Consider the following 24111-nt stretch of genomic DNA (forward strand, 5'->3'; position numbering starts at 1 on the left):
GTCAGATCAGCCCTCTACACCTGTATCTTTTCATTTGTGGGGATGAAATAAAGCGTGGTGTTTGCAACTGATGGTGCCCGGATTCTTTTTGCTTTTCCTGGTGGTCCCTTCAGATCAGTGTTGGACAAAGTGGATTGCCGCCAGCCCCATTGTCTGCAGCTGCGCCACCGAGGTCAGATTTACTTTATCTGCCCCAGGCCAAGTATGTTGTGGCTCCCCTTTCTTGTGCAGCAGTGCCCCTCCCACTACATGTGCAGCCCCTCCTTCATGTGTATCATCCATGTACTGTAACCATCTCTTTCATAACCAGCCACCAGGTAAACGTTTTAGATCAATCCGCACACACACAAACAGACTGAAAGACCGCTTTTTCCCATCCGCCATAAACTTGATGAACTCTGAATCCTCTCTGAAATAATGAACACTGTGTACAAATTGTTTAAACATCTGTAATACCTGGCATACTTGTATAATTTCTTCTCTTCCTTGTTACTATCACTATGTTCCCTATATGCACCGTGGGGTTGTCATGAAAAGTAATTTCGTTGTGTTACACAATGACAATAAAGTGAATTGAATTGAATTGACCTTGGGAATCATTTTCCCTTTTTCATGTGTTGACCCCATTTTCATATGTAGCAACCCCTCTTCCATGTTCAGGTGCCCCATTGGTCTGCAGCAGCCCAAGGCCTAGACCTTTGTGGCCTTTACAGAATCTGGCCCTGTGCGCCACATAATATAAATATAATGTGGGGCATTTTGGACTGCCACTAGGGGCTCCATTTCCAGATCTAGTCCTGCATGGTGTAGATGCCTTGGCAAATCAGGCCTACATGTAGATAGAGTTACCTGTAACCGCCAGGCGTGTTCTCGCATAAGCCTCCGTTCTGGCAGCCCATCGCCGTCCCACCATAAAGCAGACACTCATTAACATCATCAGAACATGTGGAGCCCTTCCAGAACAGAAAACAAGTACTACAATTAAAGAGGAACTTCAGCTAAAAGGGGAAAATAATAAATCAATACATTGCAAACTGAGAAGTTAAAACATAGAAGAGAGATCAAGAAATAGTTAATATTTGCCATGTAATTTGTTCATATTGCTTGTTCCACAATCAGCCTGCATGCAATCATCTTTACTGCTGGCAGACACAGAAAAAATGAGACAGTACCAACTTCTATTATCTATAACCACACCCCTAACAATGTGATAGGCTTAAAGGTTGTTATTTTTAGATATGCATATGCACAGTGGGAGATACTGGTTGCTTGGCAGTTGGAACTGTTATTTATCACAATGCAACAAGGCTCACAGACAGGAAACTGTCAGGACCATGGTCATCACAATATCAGCCATACAGACCCCCTGATGATCAATTCGAGAAATGCTAAAGATTTCTCGTGGGAAAGGGGCTATCAGCTACAGATTGGGATGAAGTTCAATCCTTGGTTACAGTTCCTAATCAGAATAGAAATATGAGGGCTGCTATAACAAAAAACATTAGCAGTGATATTTACTGATTTATTGCATGAGTTTTTAGGAAAACATAATAGAAAACAGCAGCAACACTCTATTAATTGAAAAACATATACCGACAATGAACACAACATGCATAAAAAACAACAGTGCATAAGCTTGTCTCAGATCAGTACATAGAGATGTGTAGGGGAAAAAGTTATGTGATCATAAATGCCAGACTAAACAGGTGACTTTTCAGTTTTGATTTTAAAAAGTCCAGGGTTGGAGCTGTTTTGATTAAGTCTGGCAAGGCATGCTACAGGGTAGGGACAGCATGACAGAAAGCTCTGGCTCCAAAGATTTTTAGTTGGACTCTGGGGTTGTCAAGTAATTAGATCCTTTTGATCTGAGGTGGTGGGAGGTGTGATGCAACAACAAATCCATCAGGTATCCTGGGCCTAGGTCGTGTAGGGATTTGAATGTTAGCATGCCAATTTTGAAAAGGATTCTCCATTTTATGGATAGCCAGTGGAGTGAGCAAAGAATTGGTGTTTTGTGGCAATGGCGGGTTGGCTTGGTAATAGTATTGCGGCAGCATTCTGTACTAGCTGCAGGCAGTGAAGGTCTTTATTTGAAAGACCTGCATAGAGGGCATTGCAATAGTCCAGTTGTGATGTGATGAAGGCGTGGAAGATAAAGTGATATATGCTCAGCTGGACACTCTAGAGATATCCTTACATCTAATGCTGGGAATACACAATTAGTTTTTTCGGCAGATAGATAGCTCAATAGATAATTTCTGACATGTCCGATCTAATTTTGATTGTTTTTCTGATTTAATTTTTAAACACTCCCTTACAAATCGACCAGAAAACCAATGGAAAATCAGATCCGACCTGTCGGAAATTATCTAACGAACCATCTATTTGCCGAAAAAACTCATTGTGTATTCCCAGCATTAAGCTCCATACACCTGATAAACCACAATTCTTCGATAGTAGTAAGATTTTAAGCAGAAGTAAGAAAATGAGGACCTGGGAATGAGAAATTTGATACATGTGAGTACTTTAAATGGATCGATTGTTTGTTATCCTTTGGTACGAATGGTTAAGAGCAATTATAGCCCAAACGGAGCCACCAGGACGGATTGGTCTACATGGACCTGATAGCTCGATCCTGGAGGCTGAAGATGATGGGGGAAGCCTCATTAGGATCCAGAAGCTCTATTTCTCCCTACAGGTTTACTTTAAAGCTAGTGTTCAGCTAAAAGAAACAAAACCAAAACCAGATACTTACCTATGGAGAGGGAAGGCTCTGGGTCCTATAGGACCAGCGATGTCACCAACATTTGAATCCCCTGCTGTAGAAGGCTTCAGAAGTCTTCGGGAAGATGGGGGTGGCTCTGTACTGCGCATGCGTGAGCGCACGAGAGAAGGTGCTCAAGCAAGTGCCGTATGGAGCTGCCCGTCTTCACAAGCACTCGGGCTATGACTTCTAAAGCCTCCTGCGGTGGCAGAGAGCAGTATTTGCTACCGGGGAAGCCAGCGCTGGAACGAAGGGACTGTGAGAGGAGCGGGAAGGCCCTATAGGACCCAGAGCTTTCTCTCTCCTTAGGTAAGTGGGTATTCAGTTTTGTTTGTGGTCATATTACTAGCTGTGCTTGGAGATATACTAGTTGAGAAGTCCTAGCAGCCTTGAGCCACAAGATGTATTATTTGCGTGCTAAAATGTCTAAATCAGAATTTATTACCGTACTTATTATCCCAAGTAATGCATCCCTACTGATTTCCACTGAAAGTATTATAGGCCACGTTTTTAGGATGAACATCTTGCCATACCTGCCAGTTATTGGGGCACAAACAGAAGAAGGAATCCACGAGGTTGAGACAAGTCCCCGAATGTTGGCATGGGCTACTGCTGCACGCCTTCCGATTCAAATTCTGTCAATAAAAGAATCTTACATCAGTAATTATGAATCATTTTTGTTGTTTTGTTCAGGTCATATCTAGTAATACTAGTAATAAAATATTGGGTGTTGCTAAAAGGTCACAAAATTAGTAGTTTTAATTAGTAGTAGAATTATTACAGTCCTGTGTACACACCAGGGCTAGTTTTATAAACATGCATATAGGTGGCTGATGCTAAAGAGTCAGCTGAACATGGCTAGCCCCGCCCCTTCCACTTCCGACTGCTCTCTGCCTGCCAGTTCAGAGTTCTTACCAGGAAGCACACAATTGCTTGCTCCTGTGGCTGCACATGGAGGGCCATATGCAATTCACTTTTTCTCATGAGTTTTCTCCTAAGAGTATATTTTTGATATTCTGTTTAAAATAACTTTTCAGTACTTTGCAATTTAAAATGTACCAAAAAGTAGGTCAAAAAGTACTATCAAAAATATTTCGAATATATACTCGCTTGCTGGTAAAGTTTAAAAGTAATTTTATTAATGACAAGGTGTGAAAATATCAACTTGGAGAAAAGGTTAATTGCATATTCGCCGGAATGTTTTTTCTATGCCATTGCTATCTCTTCTTCTTCTTTTAATAACATCAACAGATAGGCATATCAAGAGCCTACAGTAACAGAAGACCTGATCCCTTAAACTCATACATTCCGCCCCTCAGCAGATGCCACATCCTCAATCATCTTTCCTTTATGCTAATAATAGAAAAAACTCATGTTAAATTATTTAAAGTGTACCTGAGATGAGCCATAAAAAAAAAAAAAAAATCATACACACCTGGGGCTTCCTCCAGCCCCCTTCAGCCTGATCAGTCCCTCGCTGCCGTCCTCCGTCTCCTGGATCTTCTGTTGTCACTTCCGGGTAACTTCTGCATACATTTGTATACTGTAATACCACCCAATAAAATGTTTTGAAAATAATACTGATTGTTGTATCCTGCTATGTTGTGTCCATGATTGTATATTGACAGCCGGAGCACATGGTGTGAAGGCTTACAGCTCTATCAGTTGAGTCCACTGTGGTTGGCTTAAGGTGGCCACACACCATACAATTTTTTAAATATCTGTTCAATTTAAGAATTGCAATCAATTTTTCTGACTGATTGTAACATTTCAAAAATATGACCAATGTACCACACACCTATGTTCAATTTTTCCCCAATTAGAATAAAAATGATTGGAAACTCTGACAAAATTGCTATGGTGTGTATATTAATAAATTTACAATCCAACACACACCATACAATCTTTAGAAAGATTGAAGAAAAATATCTGGCATTCCGGATCGATAAAAATCGAAGAAAACGGGAAATCCGATCATATTTTTCAGTCGAATGAAAACAAGCTTTCAATTTTTTCGGGAGATCCGATCGTTTTTATCGAATTGCCGTAAAATCGGATCATTTTATTGTATCGTGTGTGGCCACCTTTAGAGTACACTTGATTTGGTGGCGATCACTTGCGTGCCAGCAGTCAGTTATTACACAGTCAATGCTGGTGGCGATCAATAGGCTCAGGGCCGGAGCTACCATAGGAAAAAATGGGCAATTGCCCAGGGCCCCAAAGCCTGTAGGGGCCCCCAATGTGTCCCTCACCATCTTAACTGTTGCTCCCCAGGGACTCTGCAGAGTCTGTTAAGTTGGGAGGTGATTGGGGGAGGGTCGGCAGCCAGCTCAGGGGCCCAGGAGGGAAATTTGGCTGCAACTAAGGGCCTCTAATGACGCTTTTTGATTGGGGTGTCTTTTGGGCGGGCCCCCAGGCTAATTTTGCCCTAGGGCCCAATTGTTACTTGAACCGGCCCTGAATAGGCTTATCTGCTTTAAAAGGGGTGTTCCCTGTGAGGGGGTTTCATGGAGGTGCCAGCATTTGTCTACAATATACCGATCTATTGCTTTCTCTGTTGTCTTTTCTTATGCTTTCCCTTTTTATGCTTTTACTATTTGCTTTTTCTATTTTTCTCACTTTCTTTCTCTTTTGCTTATCTGTTTGCTCTTCCTTTTCTATTAGCTTTTCCTTTTGTTTCCCCTTTTAGGTTCTTCTGTCCTTTTTATTTTCCCATTTACTTTCCCCTTTCCAATTTTTATTTCTTTCACTTTCCGATTTACTTTCATTTTTGCTTTTCCTTTTGTGTTTACATGGTATTTACTTTTCTGTTTGTTTCCATTTTTACTTCCACATTAGCTTTTCTGTTTGTTTTATCTTTTGCTTTCCTCTTCTTCCTTTTCGTTTGCTCTCACTTTTACTTTCTATTTTGCTTCCACCTTTTTCACTATTTGCTTTCCTTTATTTTTCTGTTGTTCATTTCGCTCTCCTATTTATTTTTTCCTTTAATTTCCCTTTTGGTTGTCACTTTAGTTTGATCATTTTATTTGATTTCCTGTTGACTTTGCTTCCTTTTGCTGTCTTTTCATTTTGTTGTGTGTGTGTGTTTCCTTTTGTTTTCTATTTGCTTTTCGTTTTGCTTTCCTATTTGTAATCAAAGTGTTGGTGATTGAGATTTCAGAAATAAGTCCCTGGATTCAAGGCTGGGCTGAAGGCAACAAAAAGTGTGTGTGTCGATCAGAGTAAACGGTTAGGGGTCATTTATGGTTTTAGGGGCTGACTTCCACATGAAATCTCATTGAACATCAAATAAATGATTGTTGCACCACTCAATAGCCTGGATTTAAACTTTTTCTGCCCCTGGTCAAACATTCTTGTGGGTCCCTTCCAACTGCAGCCCCCACCTTCCCATTCTACGTGCAGCCCCCTCTTTCATGTGTAACATCATGTACACCATATACTTTGGGCATGTGCACCAATTCAACGGATTTTCTATTGATTCAATGTTTTAAATTGATTACAATCCTAACATTTGTATAGCACTTTTCTCCCGTCAAAGCATTGAAGAGTTGCAGCCACTAAGGGATGCAGTATTAGGGAGTCTTGCTCAAGGACTTTTACTGAATAGGTACTGACTCTACGGACCCTTTCACACTTAATGTGCATTAGTAAGCGGTGGTATGCGTTAGTGTGCACGGTAAAAGCATTGTGAAAATCGCGGTAAAATAATTGTCTTACCTGTTGCAAAATATCAACTTTGCTTTCAATCTCGGACAACTAGAAAAAGAAAACACCATGAAAGGAATGAAAGTGTCAGTTGTCAGTCCTGGCCATTTACCTTAAAGCTTACCTGTGGTGAAAAAAAGACAGAGCTTTCAAAGGGAACCTAAAGTGAAGTAAAGGTGACCAATTTAACTTACCTGGGGCTTCTTCCAGCCTCCTGCAGTCCTTCTGGTCCTTTGCAATTGTTCCACTGTGCCCAGAGCAGCACCTGTCCTCCTCTGAAAGCTGCATGTGCGACCCCTTCTGATCGCATTCCCATGGTAGGGAGCGTTCTGTGCTTGCGTACTTCATAAAAGTTGCAGCTGTGCAACCGTGGCGTGGTCAGGACTGCGCATGCACAGTAGCCCGTGACTGACCCAGTCAGCCAGCTTTAGGAGGGGCACAGTGGTTGATTGGAATAGAGCGGAACAACAGTGAGGGGCTAGGAGGTATATAGGCGGTGCAAGAAGCCCTAAATAAGTTAAACTGGGCACATTTATTTTCACTTTAGGTTCCCTTTAAGTGCATCAGGGCCTTAGTAACTGATTGCCATTATGTTGTAAATACTGGCCGGTGGTGTGATGCCGTACCTTAGTACTGAGCTGAGCAATCTGGTTAGTAATACTCTGATTGGTTCCAAGTGCCCCCGCTTTTAACTCGGCAATTTCTTCTTTATTTTTTCTTATCTGAAATAAAGAACGAGATATTAAGATGGTGTTTTACTGGATCCCACTGGTAAATGGTCAGCTGGCTCTCTGTTTTAACCACATTCAACTTTATGTGTACTCACAAGGGGCTTGATTCACTAAAACAAATAGCATGCCTTATCGGAGTTAACATACCTTATCAGAGTTAGCATGCCTTATCAGAGTAGCATAGCGAGCACTGCAAATTTATGCCTGCTCATTGGCAATGACGAGAGCGCCTGTGGGTACAATCACTTTAACCACTTGCCGACCGCGCACTCATACCGCGCGTCGGCAAAGTGGCAGCTGCAAGGCCTGCCGGCTGCAGGCTAATTAATCAGGAAGCAGCCGCTCGCGCGAGCGGCTGCTTCCTGTCAATTCACGGCGGGGGGCTCTGTGAATAGCCTGCGGGCCGCCGATCGCGGCTCGCAGGCTAAATGTAAATACAAGCGGAAATAATCCGCTTTGTTTACATTGTACGGCGCTGCTGCGCAGCAGGGGACAGCCGGTCACTGGCTGCACAGGACGGATAGCGTCCTGTGCAGCCCCGATCTCCGGGGGGGAGCAGGTAGGAGAGGGAGGGGGGAATTTCGCCGCGGAGGGGGGCTTTGAGGTTTGATGTGCCCCCCCCCCCGTAACACCCAGGCAGGCAGAACAGATCAGACCCCCCCTGCACCATCATCCCCATAGGGGGGAAAAAAGGGGGGCAATCTGATCTCTCTGCCTGCTACCTGATCTGTGCTGGGGGCTGCAGAGCCCACCCAGCACAGATCACTAAAAACAGCGCTGGTCCTTAAGGGGGGGGGGGGGGTAAAGGGTGGGTCATCAAGTGGTTAAAGGACATTATCCCCTCAATTTGTAGCGCTCGTTACGCTACTCTGATAAGGCATGTTAACTCTGATAAGGCATGTTATTAGTCTTAGTGAATCAAGCCCAAGGTGAAATCTCTGGCCATGAGTTCAGGATAGTGCACATAAGCCATGCTCTTTACTGGGGAGGGTCAGTAAGGCGGTAATCATCATGGCAAGTTTAGGCAAATTGTATACACATTTATTTAGCAGCTGATTGGTCAATTTCCAGCATGACTAAATTTGAATAAACTAGCGAAACATTTGCATCAAGTCATAATTAATTAGCATTTCCCCAGGAGATTTAGAAGCTAGCCTGTGGATAGTAAGTAAGTCTGTAATACATGCTTGCTGGTCTGTCATCTGCCCCAGTGATGAGCGAAAATGCCGATATTGCTTTCAAATTCATTTTCACAAAAATGCCATAGAATATCGATTTTAAATAAGCTTGTGATTTTCACATTTTTGCGTATTTTCACAATAAAAATAATTTATTTTTATTTGTGTGGTACAAATAATGATTTTCTCCTTTTCGCAGTAAAAATAATGATTTTTTTGCTTTCTCGCAAACGTTCGCCATATTTTTGCTGAAATGTTCTCGAAATTGAAAATGCCATTTTTGATGCGAAAATTTGTGAGCATCGCTGATCTACACTTAAAAGGCTGAAGTCGATTGTTACCCCAGTGGATTGTATGCATCACCGATACAGATGGTGGATGAGATGCAATTAATTTTGAGTTGATGCAGGATTATGCAAATTTTGTTTGCAGCTTGAAAATGAACCCATTGAAATTTACATCAGCAGGATTTGATTGGTTCCTGTTCAAGGTGCATGAATTTGCATACAAAACTTGCATAATCCATCATCAACTCTGGACATGCAGAATTATTCTGCAACGCAACTAGTGCAGTGTGAAAGGAAGGCCTTGTTCAAATTGGGTTGCGCTCGCGCCCGCTCTGAGCGCTTTATCTTTTTTTTAAATCGCTTTGCTCTGATTGTTATACGCGCTTTTTTTAGCGCTTTATCAGAGCAATTTTTTAAACCACTTCCTGACGTCAGTCAGGACGTCCCTGGAAATGAATAAATACAATGTATTTATTCATTTAAGCGCTGGGGAAATTGCTATACAAAGCGCTTTTTCAAGCACTTTGCGATTTCCCTATACCTTCCATTCAGGACAAATCTCCCTGAAAATGGTACATGCAGTGCTTTTGTCAGCAAGCAAACGGACCGCCCCTGTGAGAACTATCTCATTGCATTAGCATAGTGTAAACAATTTTTAGGGCGATTTGTACAAATCGCCGGTGCTTAAAAATTCCAAAAAACGCCTCTAGTGTGAACAAGCCCTAAGGACCCGTTTCCACTATCTGCATATTGCTGTTTTTCCGCATGCAAAGTTAAATGGGGAATCGCAGCCTATTCAAATCAATAGGTTTCTGTCTGATTCGCATGCAGGGAAAAAAGTCAGACAGCCTGCTACATTAAAACGCATTGCGCATCTGCATTCCAAACCCATGCATGGCACGCATCACATGGTCTCGCATCACTGCTGTGCCGGCATCTGGTCTCGCAAGACGCATGATGCCACTCAGCGGAAACCGCCCCAGCTAGGTATGACCTGGTGATGTTGTGTAACGGTCATCCGGTCATGTGACTCTTCAACATACACAAATATAGTTTACCTGAGCCAGCAGGTCAGTCAGGTCATCATCATTGACCTTAATCTTCCCGTACGATCCAGCTTTAAATTCTATATTTTTTGTCTGGCTTACTGAGAATACCAAATTTCCACTCTCAGTGGACATCCGAGGCCTGTCAGGGAGGAGAAAAGAATTTGTAAATTAACTTGGGAATTATTAAAGTTTCCAGCCTACACATGCTGGTGACCCCATCTCTAGCAAAGAATCATCTGAATATACAGTATTTCTTTACTTTAAGTATTTATATAGCGCTGACATATTACACAGCCCTGTACAGAGTATATTGTCTTGGGGATGCCAATTAACTTATCTGTATGGTTTTGGGATGTGTGAGGAAACCAGAGTGAGAGTGCTGCAAGGCGAGAGCACTAACCACTACGCCACCGTGCTGCCACCATGCTAGTGGCGTTTACCATAGTAAAGAATGGAGAGCAGGGTGAAACGTTTTCACACACTCGTTTCCATGTTTTAGGCCTTGAACCCACTATAAAGCGCTATCGCTAATCGCTAGCGTTTTGTAAGTGATTTCATGAGCGTTTTCTAGCGATTTTAAAAAGTGTAAGCGTTTTGCCAGCGATTGTGTGGCGATTTGGGATTAGCTTTTTTTAATTCTGATGGGTCCTTCAATTAATTTTAATTTTTTTACAGTGTGCAGTAATTTAAAAACGCTAGCAAAATTGCTCTGTATAGAGATTCATGAGCGATTATGCCAGCGTTCATATACTTTACATTGCAGAAATGCTAACGCTCAAAAATGCTGCATGCCCTGCGATAGCGATTTTGCTAATCGCAACCGCTCCAGTGGAATTTGGCCCATCCATTAACATTAGTCGAGCATTTAGGGAAATTGCTAGTGGTTTGAACCGTTCCCTAAACACTCATAAAAATCACTCTAGTGGGTTCCAGTCCTCAGTGCAATTCAAGAAAGTACATACAGTATATTGCGGTATTTTAGCATACATTGCTCTACAACTAAACATTACATCCCAACCATCACTGGTGCAAAGTAGAAGCTGACAGATTGGTCGCTTTGTCCTTCATTTCCATTCGGACAGCAGGATAGCACTTACTGGTCGTAGGAGACATCTCTTCCCTGCCTGGTCTCCAGTGGCTCTCCAAGCCGGCACACCAACCCAGAGACAATCAGTATTAGGAAACATGGTGAACCCCATCCAGGAGGAAGCATTGTCTGCAGTCAGCTGTCCCCATACAGTCACTTCAGAGCCGTCATTAAAGCCACTCTGCTTCTCTGCCTGGAGACATGTACTTTGGCCAGGCCTATTGGTCCATTCCCACAAGAACAGAGGAAAAAATAGTTAACGCAAGCGCTTCATTCATGTTATTAACTGTCCAACTCCAGTAATAGGAGAGGACAAAGGGCTAACCGGTTACTTTTCAAACCACGTGTATCGTGTTCCTGTCTGTTATCCATCTGTCTGATGACCTTTGCAACATCTCAGGAGCTGCTACAAGTCTCTGGCTATGATAATGATCAGCTCAGGCAAGTGCAGGACCATGACTGATATACAGGAGGTTTGATGGCTACCTGGCTAACTTAAAGTGGACCCAAATTAAAAATACAAGATTTCAGAAATGACATCTATTTTCTAAGTTATAATAATAAATAGCAGCCTTTTTTCAGATGCATGATGACAAATATAAAATATTTTACATTTATTGGAGGAACCCCTCCCTTCCTTTCAAATTGCCGGCATTTTTCCGGCAAACTGGTGGAGTAGATGGTGTCCGGCAATGGAGGAATTGCTAATAGCTGCCACCTGTATAACCCTAGTTATGAAAAGAGAAGGGTGAAAAGCATGCACTGAAATGATCATAGGTTTGAAGGAGTGTTTATTTATCTTTGTATGTGTCAGAGTGGTGCAACTAAATATTTTTAATTAAAAAAATGTTTGGTTTGGGTCCGCTTTAAAGGAACCTGAAAGTGAAAATAAACTTATGAGATAACAATTTGTATATTTAGTACAGCTAAGAACTAGAACAATAGTAGCACAGACACCGTGGGATGCGAAAGTTTGGGCAACCTTGTTAACCGTCATGATTTTCCTGTATAAATCGTTGGTTGTTACGATAAAAAATATCAGTTAAATATATCCTATAGGAGACACACACAGTGATCTTTGAGAAGTGAAATGAAGTTTATTGGATTTACAGAAAGTGTGCAATAATTGTTTAAACAAAATTAGGCAGGTGCGTAAATTTGGGCACCACAAAAAAGAAATGAAATCAATATTTAGTAGATCCTCCTCCTTTTGCAGAAATTACAGCCTGTAAACGCTTTCTGTAGGTTCCAATGAGAGTCTGGATTCTGGTTGAAGGTATTTTGGACCATTCCTCTTTACAAAACATCTCTAGTTCATTCAGGTTTGATGGCTTCTGAGCATGGACAGCTCTCTGTAACTCACACCACAGATTTTCAGTTATACTCAGGTCTGGGGACTGAGATGGCCATTCCAGAACGTTGTACTTGTTCCTCTGCATGAATGCCTTAGTAGATTTTGAGCAGTGTTTAGGGTGGTAGTCTTGTTGAAAGATCCAGCCCCGGCGCAGCTTCAGCTTTGTAACCGATTCCATTCCTGGACATTGGTTTCCAGCATCTGCTGATACTGAGTGGAATCCATCCGTCCCTCAACTTTGACAAGATTCCCAGTCCCTGCTCTAGCCCCACAGCATGATGGAACCACCACATTTTACTGTAGGTAGCAGGTGTTTTTCTTGGAATGCTGTATTATTTTTCCTCCATGCATAACACACCTTGTTATGCCCAAATAACTCAATTTTAGTTTCTTCAGTCCACAGCACCTTATTCCAAAATTAAGCTGGCTTGTCCAAATGTGCTTTAGCATACTTCAAGTGGCTCTATTTGTGCTGTGGGCGGAGAAAAGGCTTCCTCTGCATCACTCTCGCATACAGCATCTCCTCGTGTAAAATGCACCGAATGGTTGAACGATGCACAGTGACTCCGTCTGCAGCAAGATGATGTTGTAGGTCTTTAGTGCTGTTCTGTGGGTTGACGCTGACTGTTCTCACCATTCGTCGCTTCTGTGTATCCAAGATTTTTCCTGGTCTGCCACTTCGAGCCTTAACTTGAACTGAGAAAATTGTATAACGCAGACTAACGCACAGCAATGAAAAGTCTGTGCGACCTTCACAGTGCACACGTTGCGTTGTGTGTAACGTGTAGCATTATTTAGGAAGTACTGCATGCTGTGCGTTTAGCAATACATTTGCTGCGTTATGTGTGTTGCACATGCTTAGTAAGGTTTTTTTTTAAAAAAAAGAAAAAGTAAAGCATGCGCCGTTTTCGTTCCATCAGTATGCGACGAAAACGGTGCACCGAGACACATAATGCAATGCAAAATAACGTCCAATTTCATAACCTACATGCGCTGCGTTAGGGGCACGTTGTGCGACTTTAACGTTGCATCAAACGCAACGCCTCACTGTGAAAGAGGCCTAAAAGAGTTGGTAAGTGAACAGTTTTGCTGACGCTGCATAGTCTTTACTTTGCATTTTATTGAACACAGCTGGTATGTGCTGACTGGTCATGAATCCTATCTGCAATTTATCATTTCATCTCCTGCACAGACCAGAGAAGAGGAAGCCATGTGATCTCACCAGCTGTCAGGTACAGCAGTCTTTACAGAGGATCCGCAACGCGCTCTCAGGTTATCAAGGTCTTGGGCACAGCATCAGGGTGTGATAACACTGCAATAAGAATTACTTCATAACACATATTAATAGAGGGCACAGCATTCTTCCTCACAATCCTGGAAACAAAAACACTGCCCATGCAATATGAAGGATTTAAAGAGGCCCTGTAGTGACAGAGTAGTATGCAGTAAATTATTCAGGATTCCCACTTCTATGGTCATTTTTCCTGGTTACAACATTAGAAACAATATATATATCTGTTTTATGGGTGGCTGAATGGTTAAGGGCTCTGCCTCTGACACAGGAGACCAGGGTTTGAATCTCGGCTCTGCCTGTTCAGTAAGCCAGCACCTATTCAATAGGAGACCTTAGGCAAGACTCCCTAATGCTGCTACTGCCTATAGAGCGCGCCCTAGTGGCTGCAGCTCTGGCGCTTTGAGTCCGCCAGGAGAAAAGCACGATATAAATGTGATTTGTCTTGTCTTGGCCTCTTGTCTTTATTGATATGCAGCCCCGCCCTCTCAATTATGTTTAGACTAGGTTGTTTAGCTATGCGGATTTCTCCTCCTGAAGCATTCTGGGAGACCAGGTATATTTTGGTCTGGCTTTAGAACTCTCAGTAAACAAATATTCCACAGGGATCACCTGCCAGGATGTTCCCTGTGCTAAGTTCCAGAAAGTAAATCAGGGAAAGGAAAGATTTTACAAACATCGACTAAATAATTGAGCAAACATTGACTATTTTTTTTTTTTAAATGACTGTTGTAAAATAAATAAATAAAAAATAGCCATTTTATTCATTACTATATTGTCACTACAGTTCCTGGTGTTTTGCACACCAACTATAGGCCAGGCCAGCCACACAAGCCTCAATCCACAGAATGCCGCTTGTCTTGTTTTTAACCACTTCAGGACGAGAGCAATTTTCATGCATCAGCGCTGCTCCCATTCATTCGCCAAAAACTTTATTACTACTTATCACACCTAAATGATCTACAGTATATATTGTTTTTTTAGGACAAATTAGGCTTTTAGGGCTCGTTTCCACTGTTGCGGAATCGCCTGGATTCCACCGCTGATAAAATAGCATGCGGATGCGATTCCCCATGCGTTTTTTGCCGCGAATTCGCATAGGTGAGGGTATATGCGATTTTAACCATGTCACTGCCTGTGTGAATTTACATCGTACCTATGCGAATTCGCGGCAAAAAACGCATGGGGAAAACGCATGCGATTTCCCTATTAAATACATTGCATGCGATTCGCATGCATTCCACTCTCAGGCGAAATCGTTGACTCTTTTGTGCGTTTTTTCACCGCTGAAAAAAAACGCACATCACCAACGCAACAGTGGAAACAGGCCCATCCACTTGCATACCATGTGCGTTGGACGCATGCGGATTCGCGATAGTGGAAACGAGCCCTGAGTGTGTGATCATTTTGTTTAGTAATTACCTTATTTTTTTATGCATTTTAAAAAGAAAATTAGGGAAAAAATAGAATAAAAACATACTACTTCCTAATTTACATCCATTATAGCTTTACAATAAACAGTGCTAACTATAAGTTAAACCCACACATTTTCTTTGCTTATCCATCCTGGTTATTACAACATTTAGATTATGTTCCTAGTCCAATGTATGGTGGACAATATTGTATTTGGAAATAAAGGTGTCTATTTCTGTTTTTTGCTTTCTCATTATACACCATTGATGATTACAAGACCGTATTTGCAAAAATAATAGTAATATAGGCTCATGGCATACATATTTAAATGTACATTACTATGTGTGTGCCAAATTTCATTCAAATCCGTTCAGTCATTTTTGCGTGATCGAGTAACAAACATTCAAAACATCCGAACTTTCCCATTTATTATATTAGTAGGATTCTGTCACTTTGTTTTCATTTTACAAGTCTTTTATTTTGGTACAGAATATTCGATATTGAATTGCTTTTGATTCAGTTTGTGACTAAAAAGAATACACAAGACAAGGGCCTCAACCCTAAAACTCTCTAAACTCTATTCTACTACTTATCAGTTAAAATGTTATCACGCCAAAATGTATTCTACAACTTCTGGACGTATATACTGTATATATATATATATATATATATATATATATATATATATATATATATATATATATATATATATATATATATATATATATATATATATATATCCTGTTGTTATTAAGTGATTAATGTTTGTTGGCTTTCCGTCAACACACTTACCAAACATCTAAGGATTTTATGAATTTTTGGGTGATTGAGGTCGGAGGAGTCTGTCCCCAGCTCCAAGATGTCCTGTTTGCTATTGCACTGGGTAGTTTCTCTACACTTACCTCATTCTTATTGCACTTTATCAAATTGTGTGTCAACATTGAAATGGCTCTGACTAAACCAAGGACATGGTGATTATGAAGTGTAGAAGAGGTCTATTACCTTATTTATACCAGATTTTACTGTCTTTTATGTAATAATAAGAATGTATTGTTGAGACATTTAACAGTTCGTGTAATGATTGTGGCCATTTTTACCTTTGTGTTTCAGTTAGTAGAGCTGTGATACAGCTTGACCTTTGAAAGAGATCATGAAATAATGATTCTGAATGCAGACATTTATATTTTATATCTTTATCTCAGATGCTTTTATTTACTGGTATCTTAAAGAGAACCTGAACGGAAAATAAAAAGTCAAAATAAACATACACAGGTCATACATACCGCCTGTGTAGTCTACTCCTCAATCTCTTTTTCCTCTCCTCCATCCCGTTTGTCCACTGTGATCAATGGAATGCTCTGTCCTCCATTTTAAAAATGGCCATTACCCCATAACAACTTCCTGGTCAGCACACTATTAAACTGTAATATTGCCCACTTGAGCCATAGGGAAACATGGACATTACCTTGCACATCCAGCTGTAACTGACAGCTGCTGATCTATAACTGACAGCAACTGGTATATTTCAGTTCTGACAAAATATTGTCAGAACTGTAAGTATTCGTAAGAAGAAAATGGTGAGCTTCTGAGAGAAACTGACAGTGAGGTTAGTATGTAATATTCATTTGCAGCTATGTCATGTGTTTATTTTAAATCATTTTACTCGCTTCAGGTTCCCTTTAAGGAAACAGCTGAAGAAGATAATCTGGGGGAAATGTCCATACACTTTAAAGCAGAACGATTTCTCCAGGTTAAAAATAGTGTGCGAAAACTCCATATCATTTTGTTTTTTAGCGATGCACTCAAGTTTCTAACAAAAAAAATAAACAAAACAAGAAACAAACTGAATCAAAGCCACAAAGCTCTATTATATAATTTATTCACATTGCATAAAATATTTAAGTATAAAAATAGTCGTGAGAGCCCCGCTGGTCCCTGGAGGAGGCTCTGGCCCCTGGAGGAGGCTCTGGTTCCTGGAGGAGCCTCTGGTTCCTGGAGGAGCCTTTGGTTCCTGGAGGAGCCTCTGGCCCCTGGAGGAGCCTCTGGTTCCTGGAGGGTCAATGTGACTGAAGCAGGATGGAGATGAGTTTGGCCACGACGTGAACGTTGAGACTGTTCCCCAGCAGGCGATATCGCTGTTTGGTTGTTATCTTCTCCGGAAAACCTAATGGGAAAAAAAGGCGATAAAGATGAAGCTAAAGTATTGCAAAAAACCAAAGGTGGCCATACACCTCTTAACTTGGCAGCCGATCGACCATCCGAATCGATAATTATTGAATCGGATGAAAATCGATGTCACCAAGACCATGCCTGATTTATGATGCAATCAATTTGAAGGCAAAATTGGTTGCATGTATCAATCAGACATGTTGGAAAATCTCGGGCCGACGTGCTTGATCATGGTGCGTGGCGGTAACTGCATGTGATAAGCCCGGCCGTGTCCCCCAAAATGTTAGATGGACCCCCGGTAGTTGTGCGTTAATACTTTACTTGTGTCACGCTGTCCCCGAGTGTCCGCAGCTGTGTCCACATTCTTATTCTTCGCTGGCGCCCCACGTGGTCACCGATGTATTGCGGGAAGCGGGGGGGTATATGGTGGGGCGTGTCTATGACATCACACACGCAATACACCGGTGACCACGTGGGGTGCCAATGAGAAATAAGAATGTGGACACAGATGAAGACACTCGGGGGACAGCGTGACACAGGTAAAGTATTAATACACAGGCACCGGGGGGTCCATCCAACATTTATGGGGATGCGGCCAGGGACGGAGGTTGATTTCTGGAAGATTTAAAGCTAAACTTGATTGTTATTCGTCCTGCGGTTTATGGTGGCCAACAGATCTCTCTCCAATCAGATTCATTAAGAGAAAGATTTGTCTCCAAACCCAGGAGTGTTGCTATGGTTGCAAACAACAACAATGAAAGAACTGTAAGATACACGTGTACACATAGGCACATGATGTACATTTTTCCCACAGTAAAATGCACCCCAAATGACTTTTTACCTATGTATCTGTCACTCATAGTAGGTATTATTATTCTGCAACATGCAGGGATGGCGTGGCTGTTATTAAAGGACACCTAAAGTGAGAGGGAGGCTGATATATTTATTTTCTATTCAAACAATGCAGATTGCCTGGTTGTCCTGCTGATCCTCTGCCTCTAATATTTTTTTGCCATAGACTCTGAACAAGCATGCAGATCAGATGTTTCTGTCTGAAGTCTGACTGGTTTAGCTGCATGCTTGTTTCAGGTGTGTGATTCAGACACTACTGCAGCCAAAGAGATCAGCAGCACTGCCAGGTAACTGATTTTCTTTCAAAGGAAATAAACATGGCAGCCATCATAAGACCCTCACTTTACGTTTCCTTTAAAGTCCCCCCTTATTATATTGAGTGGAAAAAGCTGTAGCTTCGGTATAAGTGACACAGTCTGGCGTGGCATTGTCAAATCAGTGAGATGGATTCTGGGATATGCTGTAGGGCATTGTGGGAGGAGAACAGCTAATCTGCCACCATGCTCTGTCTTGTTTCTCCTTATGGTAGAGAGCTATGCCAAGGGACCAAAGGTAGCATTAAGTAAGATTGATCCAGGCGCTGTGGCAAGGAAGGCCCAGACTGCTTGTTCTGAGTTGGCTCCAGTGACCCTCAAATAGGTGACTCCTGTAGGTGTACGGGAGAGTTCTTTAAAAAAAATCCCCAGTATAGGGGAGGGGTGTCAAACTCAATCAAGTAAAGGGCCAAAATCAACAACAAAGTCCAAGTCGTTTAAGATTCAACATTTATTGAACAATCTCTAAATGATGTAATTATATTGACTGTAAGTGGCTCGCTCCTCCCCCTTCTGCAGAGTAGTGCAGTGGAGCAGTTTAATATTTACCTGCTCCAGTGCTGCTTCAGGTCTCCTCTGTTCTTCCAGACAGTCAAAGTCTCTATGCAGCATATCTCTGGCTCCTGAGGCATGTCACGTGATCAAGAGAAGGAAGTATGGAAGCCCAGAACATGTGACTGCCAGGAAGAACACAAGTAACAACGTAGCGCTGGGGCAGGCAAACATTACACTGACCCACGGTGGTACATTTCTATGTGCCTCTATATATTTGTTGCATACTACCCCACCTCTTTTTTCCCCCCTCATTTCTTTAGATTGTAAGCTTGCAAGGGCAGGGCTCTCCCCCTCTTTTGTGTCTTGGAAATCATTATACATTTTATTATTTATGTTACTTTTATCACTGTCATTACCAATTCTGTATTTTGTATTCTGTATCATTTTTTGTATTGTGTCACTAATTATGTATCTTGTATATTGGTGTACACCATCGTCTGTATTATGTACCCCATGTTTGTTTCTTACTTTGTACAGCGCCACGGAATATGTTGGCGCTTTATAAATCAATAATAATAATGTGGGGAGATGGAGGGTGGGGGGAGTGTGTGTGTGTGATGTACCAGTTACCAGGGGGCTTGGATCCAAGGAGGGGGACGCACATGCTGTGTGTATTTCTACGGGGCAGGGACATTCAATTTTCAAATGCACAGAAATCGCAAATGCAATGCAAACAAAACACACACCCAACAGGGAGGTATTATGTGCCATTTCACACTGCCTGAAACCACCCAATTTGTGGTAAGTGTGGTTGCCTTGCCTTGGCTCTGAAAACTATTAGCTGGCTGCAAATTGAAAAATTATTTTTAATAGCCTTCGATTCCCAAAGCATATTTCACAGAACCGATCTGTGTTTATGACAATTTTATTCAAGACGACAAATAACAATTTTATCGCGCTTTTAACTTGGAGGAGTCAAAGCACTAGAGCTGCAGCCACTAGGGCGCACTCTATAGGCAGCAACTGTGTCAGGGAGTCTTCCCCGAGGACTCCTTGCTGAATAGATGTTAGCTTACTTACTGGCCCTTAACCAGTACACTATCCAGCCAGCCACGTGAAAACATCGCATTTCCCCCACATTGCACATATGTCTTGCCGTTAACCCAACATACCAAACCGTGTCGGGAATCCGTGAAGATTGGCGATTTCTCTGGGCGTGAAGTATCTCAGCCGCAGCGTGGAGAGTTTCGCGAGTTTCTCCTCGTCTGACAATGTTTCCAGTGATTTATAGGCGGAACTGATCTGCATGAGAATGGCAGAATCACAACATGAGCACCCAGCAGCCTATAAATAAAAGCATTAAATGGCCGTATAGAATTGGTGACATTTCTCACTGATGAGGTGTGATGAGAGATGCTTTTCCGTCTATTCGCAATCATGCCTCCTCCCCCTCAATGTTTTCACAAGGATTGGTCAGATTAATATGTCATCTTCCTCGTAATAAATCTATCCGGGCCGCAGAGCAGACGCGGCGCTGGTGAGGAGCGCAGGGACATTTTTCTGCCCACTTGGCTGAACATTTGACTCATCCACTTGATGAGCGCGCCATTGTCTGAGAGCAGTAAAGCGCGCAGTGACACAGGCGGGCCCTGGCTGCCAGCAATGCGGCTGTGTAAACCCGTCAGTGGCAGAGCAGTCACTAAATCTGTTTTTTTTCTGATACAGTAAAACTGACAGGGGCGTAACAATAACCTACTGGGTCATCTTGGGAACTTAAGCGGAATACAAACCAGCTGACAGAGGAAGATGGATACAGCGAAATCCCCCTCATGACGAGTGTTCAAGGATCTTATCGCAGGCGGGTATGCGAGATGTCACATGACGGGCACAAACAGGAAGTCAAGCGATCACAGTACATTGCACATATTCAGGGCTGGATTTAGGCCAAGGCCGCCTAGGCCATGGCCTAGGGTACCACAGGAGCAGAGGCACCAAAGGAACAGGCTAAATTTATGCAGTATTTGTATGCTTGCAAATGCTGCAATACAAGGAGATCAGGCGAGCACCTGACCGTAGTACTCTGCTGCTAGCTGCCTGTGCAGCAGCCACCTTGCTCTCTGTGAATGTTTGCATTGTGGCCAGCGGCTATGAACTGGGGCAGCATTGGAGACAGAGGGGACGAGGAAGCATCTGCACAGGAGATGAGCTGAGAAATAAGTGACACTGATGGCTGAAAGGGGGGTAGTGGGAAAAGGAGGGATTAAGTGAGTCATCTGGCTACCTATACTGGAGGGAAAGAGGGGAGGAGTCATATGGCTACCTATACTGGAAGGGGGGGGGGGTCATCAGGTTACCTATACTAGAGGGAAGGGGGAGGGGTCATTAGGTTACCTATATTGAAGGAGGGCAGCTGGTGACAGTGGCCTTGGGCGGTAAAGAGTACAAATCCAACCCTGTGCATTGTCGTCAGGGGTCCGTGACGGTCATTATCACCATACAACGCTAAATAAGGTTCGCGTGATCACGCGGCTGTACCCACGTCACGAGATTGCAGAAACAATCCCTCTTCGCTCTAAGTATCACTGGTCTTCCGAAAAAATCGTCAGGAAAATCGCATCGTGGGTACAGGCTTTAAAGAGACTCAAAGACTAATCTCAAGCTGTGATACTTACCAGAGGATTCCTCCCGCCCCATAAACACGCCCCACGCCGTCCTCCCGCGGTCTGCCGTTCAGCCGCGTTGAGCTCCATTATCAGGCTCAATCGATGCCAGTCAGGATCTACTGTGCATGTGCCTACCTCCCGTGCATGCGCAGTAGACCCGGACTGACCTCACCGCGTCTGAATGGCAGACCGTAGTCTCTGAGTCCCTTTAAGTGGGCCTACTCCTGTGAGACCGTGCACAGAGGCCTGGCAGAGCACCTCCCTAGCGGTATGGACAGATGTATCCATCCATAAAAACATGCTGTGAACAGTATAAACGTGCATGCACATCAATACTCTCCTGCACTGTATACTAGACCCTTGCTTGACACATTTTGGCAAGTTACAGGAAAAAAAAAAAGTTTAAGAAATACATTTTATCACTGTTTGCACAGAAATTCTGGGAAAATTGAACGCCAGGGAGGTTAAAAAGGAGGAAACCCAGCATCTGGTGATGTTGGCGAGTTGAAGACTTCAGGCTGTCATTGCCAGCAAAGGGGTTTCAACTAAATATCAGAGATGAACATTTTATTTCTAGTTATTTAATTTGTCCAATTGCTTGAAGGGATTGTATTAAAAAATGGTTTAGTTGCCTCACATTATGAAAAACCTTTTTGTTCACCCCACTGAATTAAGCTGACAGTCGGCACTTCAACACGCAGCTGAGATGTTTCATTTAAAATTTATTGCGGTAATGTACGGAACTAAAATTAGAAAAAAGTTGTCTCTGTCCAAATATTTATGGACCTAACTGGAGATACAGGAAGCATTTCTGATGCTGAAGCCAAGATAAATAATGTAAAATTGGGTGTCCTGAGTAACGTAGAACATTCCATTACGGCCTCAACTCACTAAGGGCAGATTGGTAAAATAATTTAGGCCAGTAAAATATCGCATTTGCATGGGAAGCACTAATCCGCGACTCGTAGATGGAGACATGCAGAACTCTTTTTAGATTGTACCACCTGCCAAATATCATTGAATATAAAGTGTACTGCAATGTTTGCTAAAGTCATGATTATGTTCTGGTTTATACTTCTTGGACCAATAGGTCGACTTTTTATCTCTGTTGCATTTTGTTTCATCTCGAGGAACGTGTGATTTTGTGCACATCCCTCAATGTTTGTATCTTTTTAAAAGGACTCCGAGCAGTGCAGAAACTATGGAAAGATGCATACCATTTTGAAGCTCTCTTTCCAACGATATATAAACTGCCGCCCTACGCCTTTTAGTTTTAGCTATTTTCATGAAGTCGCGAAAATATCAAAAACTAAAGAGGCGTAGGGCGGCGGTTTGACTTTGCCACTGACATTGGGGAAATGTCGCCCTGTGTAATACAAGCAACTATGGAAAGATGCATACCATTTTGAAGCTCTCTTTCTCCTCTTTCCAATGACACATAAACCGCCGCCCTACGCCTTTTAGTTTTCAATATTTTCATGAAAGAAATCGCGGTGGCCAAATTTTTCGACCGCGAAAATAGCGAAAACTAAAAGGCGTAGGGTGGCGGTTTATATATCGTTGGAAAAAGGAGAAAGAACTTCAAAATGGTATGCATCTTTCCATAGTTTCTGCACTGCTCGGAGTCCCTTTAAGTCAAAATCAATAAAAAGATTTGTTAAAAAAAAAACCCTACATTCAGTATTTTACACGTTTTTTTCCAAATTCACTAGCATTTCCCGCATCGGTGGAGATTCGGTAATTTACCAAACAAACATGCTTCTATTCACTAATCCCTGCTTGGCGAGTCCCACCAGCTGTGGTGCAGAGCAGGCAGGAAGCTATCAGTCTTCCCACAAGTGGTGTGTGTGAGTTGGGGGATTTCTGTCCAGTGCATCCCCAGTATCTCTTTAGATGTATACCCGTATACAGATTTGCACATCTAAAGGGATACAGAGAAAAGCCTTTTAAAATGCCTCCTGCTTCTGCTCTTCCGGACTGAAGTCCCGCCCTCCAGAATATCTGACCAAATGGGGTGAGAAGCAGGACTGTGTGGCTTTCGCCATTGGCTGTCTGGGCTCTTCCTATTGGCTGCCTGCTACATCTGTCAATGTTACCACTGGCCCAGAATGAGCATGCAGATCAGATGCTTTGATTCTGGTGCGACTCCACTGGCTGCATGCTTGTTGCAAGTGTGTGACTCCAAAACAACTAAAGCCAAAAGGTCAGCATGACAGCCAGGCAACTGGCATTTTTATAAGGGAATGAAGATGGCAGCCTCCTCTCACTGTAGGTTCCCTTTAAATGCAGGCATGTTTTGTGAACAAAATATAATAAAAATGCATACAAATATATAATGGAATTTTTAACAGATTGAAACATCGTACAAGAGTGCTGCACAATTTACAGCACCAACAATTCTGATTACAGGGATTATTATACTTACCTCTACATCCGCCGCCCCCTGAAGAACCGATCCCGTTCCTTCCACATAATGACCATACCTAAAAAGAACAAAACACAAATGTTTGAAGCAGGTCTAAACTCAAATAATAAAACATCACAGTAATAGCAATGCTTTAAAATTAAAGGGAACTTCAGCCTAAACAAACATACTGTCATGAAGTTACATTATTTATTTTAGTATTTATATAGCGCCATTAGTTATGTTAATTAAAATAGATAGGTAATATAATCTCTTACCCACCCTGTTTCAAAAGAACAGGCAAATGTTTGTGATTTCATGGGTGCAGCGATCTTTTTCATGGGGGCAGCCATCT

General features: G+C 42.3%; 2 protein-coding genes across 4 annotated transcripts in view; both read right to left on the reverse strand.

The window, feature by feature from the left end:
• CUBN (cubilin) overlaps window positions 1-10927 on the reverse strand; it is a 298563-nt gene extending 287636 nt beyond the window's left edge. The window contains exons 1-6 of the mRNA XM_068238249.1: window positions 10812-10927; window positions 9724-9853; window positions 7096-7191; window positions 6482-6520; window positions 3298-3399; window positions 850-953 (exon numbers count right to left, since the gene is read on the reverse strand). Of these exons, the coding sequence (XP_068094350.1) occupies window positions 850-953; window positions 3298-3399; window positions 6482-6520; window positions 7096-7191; window positions 9724-9853; window positions 10812-10927 (587 nt within the window). The remainder of the gene's footprint in view (window positions 1-849; window positions 954-3297; window positions 3400-6481; window positions 6521-7095; window positions 7192-9723; window positions 9854-10811) is intronic.
• Window positions 10928-16721: 5794 nt separating this feature from the next.
• Window positions 16722-24111, reverse strand: part of TRDMT1 (tRNA aspartic acid methyltransferase 1) — a 59564-nt gene continuing 52174 nt past the window's right edge. For all 3 annotated transcript variants that reach the window (XM_068235554.1, XM_068235553.1, XM_068235555.1), the window contains exons 9-11: window positions 23778-23835; window positions 19862-19991; window positions 16722-17023 (exon numbers count right to left, since the gene is read on the reverse strand). In XM_068235554.1, coding sequence (XP_068091655.1) covers window positions 16917-17023; window positions 19862-19991; window positions 23778-23835 — 295 coding nt within the window. In that variant the 3' untranslated portion in view covers window positions 16722-16916. The remainder of the gene's footprint in view (window positions 17024-19861; window positions 19992-23777; window positions 23836-24111) is intronic.

Source organism: Hyperolius riggenbachi, chromosome 5, assembly GCF_040937935.1.
Source record: "Hyperolius riggenbachi isolate aHypRig1 chromosome 5, aHypRig1.pri, whole genome shotgun sequence".
NCBI classification, from domain to species: Eukaryota; Metazoa; Chordata; class Amphibia; order Anura; family Hyperoliidae; genus Hyperolius; species Hyperolius riggenbachi.